We start from the raw sequence: 6,000 nt of genomic DNA, 5'->3' as shown, positions 1-6,000 counted from the left end.
TTTTAAAAGTTGTTATAAAATTATGTACAACACAGAGGATTGCGATAACTTTGCTACGTTAGATACTGAGCCTGCAATCGTACCATACCAGCTGACAAAAGCCCAGATCAGTTGATGGCTACGGAATCAACTGGCAAAACAAATGTAAGACATACATATTACTACTTGTCTGCAAACACTCTAAAACTACGACTCATGTCCAAAACTGTGAAAAGGAGAACACAAACCAGAACCCAAGAACATTCTCTTTCAAAGTAAACAATGCACCTTTTAAACTCTGTTGGGTGGAGTCGTAAGGGGCAACTTTTACTTTGAAAGCATAAAATGTAAAAGCAGGAAATATTTCCTGTTTTCACTTTTTACTATTACTTTGCTAATAGTTAGCCAGTGTTTGCAGACAAGCTAGCATCTTCCATGCAAACGTCAGGCGAGTGTAGCAATGTCCTAGTGACCAGAGAAATATGGGAGGTCCCACTGCAGAGCTATGAGGCCCAGTACAAATTACTGCATACTGAAATCACATTCTTCTTCTGATTATAGTGGTTATGACTGAAATAGAGTTACTGTGAAAAGTGGGATAAATAAATGAGGTGTGTGTGTGTGTGTGTGTGTGTGTGTGTGTGTGTGTGTGTGTGTGTGTGTGTGTGTGTGTGTGTTGGGTTTTAACATAATTTCTCCTTTACTGCAATGAACTGTTTCTGAACTATTAAAGTTACTCAGACACCCCCCCCCCCCCCCCCCTGGCATTTCCAAGATTTGTATTTTATCTCTACATAGGTTTTACATTCTTTTCTATAAAGTTTGTTTTCTATCAACATTTCATTGAAATTACACATACTATAATAAAGCAAAAAAAAAAAAAAAAGACCTGGTATCTTTTCGTCAGAGTTTATTATTTCAGTTTATTCAGGTCTTCATTTTCCGTTTTTGCTCACTAAAATTTGGTACCAGACCTTGATTTCTGCTTGAAGTGCAGAGCTTCAGTAATAATTGCACTATAAATCTGTTCATGCCTTCACTAAACTGTGACTTTGCTGTTACTTGCAGCCACGACCTGGCATTGCTAAATGTTTCCACTAAATGTTTTGGCTCGTACCTCCACCTATCTATCACAATGCAAGGAAGTAAAGAGAACGCAGTGAATGGAGAGGTGTACTGTTGCAGGAACAACCAACACCAAACAATGCGAAAAAAAGAAAAAAGAAAGCCTTTCGCCAATAGCTATAGCTGCACTGGCGCTGACATCATATCACTCCCACATCTCCCTCTCTTGATTTCAGCCCCACCCGCTCCTTTCCATTACCAAGTCGGTCCGTGTCCCCGTGTTATTTAAAGCCAGAGATCCTCCCTCTCGCCACTGTGTTGCATCTGTCTGCCTCGCCGCTTGTGTGTCTGGGTGCGTGTGTGGATGAGAGTGCGCTAAAAAACCCAGGCAGCCAGTGGGAGAGCTAGAGAGCGAGGGAGAGAGGCACGGGGGAAAGGCAAAAATCATCCAAGAAGGGAGAAGGAACGGGAGTGTGAGACAGCTATGAAATTCATCCAAGCTATTTGCTTACTGCTTCTCTGTCCAGCTCTGAGCCTCAATACCAGGTAAGAGATAAACAAGAAAACATTTTTTTCTTTTTTCTTTTTTCTCCTGTCAGTTTCATCCTGCCGGAGACTCTGAAACAAAAGGGGTGTCTTGGTTCAAAGCATGGTATTCTGGAGGTCTGCTCAGTCCTGCCAAATACTGAAGCGTTAATTTGTCCCGGCAGTGGCTCTGTGTGTGCTAAGAATGTTAGAAACTGAGAGACTTAAAGGAGGAAGGAAGAGCTTAGCTGTTGAACTGGGCTATTATCTTTTTTAGTTCTGAAGCAGGCTGAGACACAGTTGTCCTTTTGTGGAGGTAATTCACTGGATTTGCCTCCTCCGCTTTCCCCTGAATAGTGGCGACATTGCTTTTTTTTTTTTTTTTTTTTTTTTTGAGGACTTTTGCTGCCTGGTCTGGGAGGGAGCAAGTTGAAGTCAGGGGAACTGAGAGAAAGGACAAGGCGACTTGTGTTGCAGTGCCTTAGAAAGAGCAGGTGTGTGCGCGTTTCCTTTCGCTTATCTGCAATATTTAAAAAAAAGCTCAAGGAACAGTGATAGACAAGAAGGATGGACAAATGAAGAGAGCGATGTGTAGAGAAGGAGAGTTTTGATGATTAATTAAATCATTGATAAAATCATCCTTCTTCTCTGCCACTGCCTGACACCACTGCCTTAATGAGAGCCGTGAGAGGGGAAATTCAGGGCTTTGACTTTACCATAGAGACATCACACGCAGGAAGGCATGCATTATAAAACTTGCCTTTTCCGCCTTTTCTTTTCTCCATCCCATCTTTTAGTGGTGAGTGAGTGGAATGCAGTTTCTGGGGAAAACATCCACGGGGAGAATGATGTCTTTGAACTCAGTGTTTTTTGCTGTTGATTTGAACCAAATGGACACATGTCTGTGCATTTGTTAGTGACATGCTAAACACCGTCAGGGCTAGCAATTATTTATTTTGCCTCAAGGGTTACAACAGAGGAGAATTTGTAGAGAAAGTCAAGGTTACTGCACACATCCAACATATTTGTCAATAGCAGAGAGGTAGCACTGATGATGTATGAGTCATATAACTAGGGGCTATATTGATGTATTAACCTCTAGCATTTAGCAGTCAGCAATCCAAGTACTCACGCATTTTTTATTTAATTATTTATGTTCGTTTAGCACACCTACAATTAGATGTTTCCTTTAAGTCATATATACAAGTAATCTTCTGGTAACAACTTTTTAATCATTTATCAGTTTTTTTAAGGGTTTTTTGAGTTCGCAGACTCATTTAGCCATTTTCTAAGCTCTGAAACTAATAGTGCTTTTGTTTGACTTTGATTAATTAAAATATACGCTGTCTCCCAAGATTTATTTTTAAACCGTGTATACCATTATTAGTCTTAGAGGTAATCTTTGAACACTAATTGGAGAGCAGGGCATTACAGTGGTAATTTGGCAGGTCAGCACAGATTGTATGCTACGTCTTGAGGGGGAAAGTCATGAAAAGTAATTACCAGAACACACAGATGTAATCAGTGTTTTATAAGACGGTTTGTTTCCAGACTTAGCATTAAAAAAAAAAAGTAATGGGATTGGAAGGCTGCGCTTGGTTAAGAGCGGAGGGCTGGTTGAGAAATAAGGTCAATTGTGACCTTCTGAACTTCAGGTCATGTTAAAAAAAAAAGGGAGAAAAAATGTTCACACCTGAATAGATTTGCAAAGCCACGTCTGCCTGCTTTGCCTTCAGGAAGCAACATATCTGACTAGCTAATCTTATAATGCCGGAATTGAAAAAAAACAACAACCCCAAAACAATCATTTCGGCGAATTCAAATAATAAACTCCTACATTATTTTTCTTTTTCTGGAGCCCCAGTTTTCTTTAAATTGATCTTTTTATTCTCTGTGGTAATTATTCAGATTCAGTAAAAAAAATTGCATGCTTGTTTTTTTCAGGCTCAGATTTCCATGATCGCCAATGAACTTTTTGGCTCGTAGTGAAAGATGCTTCTATTATTTTGTCTAACAATAACGTGGTGACACTTTTGCTCAGGACTGTGAGTCTACAGATGGCCATGGTTTTAGATGTTAATGAAAAGGACAGCATAAAGGCACCTCTACAGGGATCCTTGGATGGATTCAATTAAAGGTCTCCACTGAGCAGGTTTAGTTCTCCTGCTGTGGTTGATATGCTTAAAGGTAGACATGTCAGATATACGGCTATGCATTTCAATAGCCAGCTGTGTATTGTTCTACTAAACTGTGTATTAATCTAGCGTCCCTCTACAGTGATCCTGCTGTGGTAATGACTGTTACATTTTTTTTATTGTTGTTGTCATATTTATTTGTTTTCCGAACTTGTTTGAAGTGGTACAGACGTTTAGATTTTTTGAACCTCTTCTGTGCCTGTTGTGTTTCTGTTTTCATTCAAATTCTTAAAATTTCCTTTTGCTCCTTTCTTATTGTTTTAATAAAGCCACATGCCACATGCCAAACCTGGGAATGACGTTGGTGCCGCGGGTGGCTTTTTGTTGTTTGATCCAGCTGGTACTCCAAACAATAGCTGATTGCTTCTTCAAGCAGCTGTCACATTTTTGCTGTTATCCTGGAGGTCATGGGTCCAAACATTGCTTATCATTTGTGACATCCTCATTTTTTCTTATAATAGTGTGGCACTGAAGAGACTGACTGCGAGGTGTATCTGCACCAGTAAAATGAATTGTGACTGTGACTGTCTAGTCTGTGTATTGCTCTGGCTGGCTTTGCTTGATTCATTTCATCAGTGGTGCGTAAGAGAATCCATTTCATATGTTAACTGCAGCCTCTATCCTGCGACCTGATAGAGTCACCTAAAGAAGTGAGAATTAATAAAATAGGAACTGTGTCAAGTTTTCATGCGTGATGGCTGCATTTCGATGTGCCTTTGGTCTGCTTAAAGGTGCTGCGGGGAGGTTTTAAAAGACAAAACATCCTTAACAAACAATGGCAAAAAATAAATAAATGAATAAATAAAGAAGAAAACTTTGAAACTTCAAGGCTGTTATAAAGACCCTTCTTCCAGATGAGCATAGAGGAATATGGCACAAGCCTTCATAACGTTCTGTCAGACAGACTTTATAATATGTGGGTAATGGTTCTTTTTAACCTAATCAAATAGTTTTGTTGGCTAAACCAAAGAAAACTCTAACTGAAAGTCATTAAAGCCACAAGGGAACTATGGAGTAAGCTTTGCCACCAGATACCACTACAACCATGTTTATTTCTGTTTTACTGTCTTAAAATCTAAGACTTTTAATAGGCTTACTAACTAAAAGTACGTATAAGAATTCTGTTAACATTTTAATGTCATCTCTGTAAAAACTGTAAAACTCAAAATGCTGTTTCCAGTTCTCGGTTATTTAAGTCCTTTATAAAGAATTATGGTGTTTTAATGAATTGAGCGGGTTACTCGGGCCACATAATAGTGGTGCAGGGCCATGTGTCATTGCAAAAATCAATTGGTACTTAGGCACAACACAAGGTTGCATTGACATCAGTCCCATGAGATATGACTTTCCACTTCTGGGTCAGCACTGGGGGCTACTACAGTAAGCTTGTCTCCTCTGCATTTGGCTTTTTTTTTTTTTGCTCTATACAGATCAAACAGCTCCACCTTTTTAAACTTTCACATATTCCCTTTCAGAGCATTTCTTGAAACATATTTGACTCATTTCTTTGACACTGTCTTTGATGTCTCTTACCTTAGCAGACTCCTCTTGGAAACAGGGATATCTGGTGGGATCTCCACAATATCAAATATTTATGAGTATTTTGGACTGCAATTGAGTACAACAGTGTTGCTTTATATATTAATAGCTAGTAATAGAGATGTTACCGGTCACATTGCAAATTATTATTTTAAATTGAGACTGCCCTTAACGTTATATAAGGTCAGACATGAAAAGGAGGGTCATTCCTACATCTGATAAAAATACAAACAAACCAAAAAACAAAGGAAAATCATCAGATTGCTGTTTTTGGTGATTTTGCCTTTAATAATAAGCTTTTTTTTTCTTTTTGAAACTGTGTTCATGTCCATTAGTGACATTTTAAAGTGGACCTCTTTTGTTTTTCGGTATTTCCTGCTGCTACAATGGCCGTAGTTTCAAATCAGGGTCAGCATTTATACAAAAAAGGCTGACAAATCAAAAGATTTAGATCTTTGTGGTGTCAGAGAGTGCGGATATTATTAATATTGTCATCTCAGGCACACAGTTTAAGCTTTGAGCATAGCGGCCCCATCCATCTGCTGTTAAATCCTTCTGTTTGTGAAGGGTAGCTATAGCACAGTATGAGATAACCCAGGATTAGTTTGAACTTTGACCCACACAAATGTGCTTTAGTCGAGTCCAAGAACAAAAATATAGAGCAGAAAATGAGCATTAATAGGTCAATTTGAAGGCA

General features: G+C 38.9%; 1 protein-coding gene across 1 annotated transcript in view; it reads left to right on the top strand.

Moving 5' to 3' along the window:
• Positions 1-1,306: 1,306 nt before the first annotated feature.
• Positions 1,307-6,000, top strand: part of luzp2 (leucine zipper protein 2) — a 159,828-nt gene continuing 155,134 nt past the window's right edge. The window contains exon 1 of the mRNA XM_085460096.1: positions 1,307-1,590. Within this exon, the coding sequence (XP_085316222.1) occupies positions 1,529-1,590 (62 nt within the window). The 5' untranslated portion in view covers positions 1,307-1,528. The remainder of the gene's footprint in view (positions 1,591-6,000) is intronic.

The sequence above is a fragment of the Copadichromis virginalis genome, linkage group LG1 (genome assembly GCF_057382275.1).
Source record: "Copadichromis virginalis isolate Kocher_CV1m ecotype Utaka linkage group LG1, C_Virginalis_male_GT1.1, whole genome shotgun sequence".
NCBI classification, from domain to species: domain Eukaryota; kingdom Metazoa; phylum Chordata; class Actinopteri; order Cichliformes; family Cichlidae; genus Copadichromis; species Copadichromis virginalis.
The sequence above is the reverse complement of the archived record's forward strand: the minus strand, read 5'-3'. Positions and strand labels throughout refer to the sequence as shown.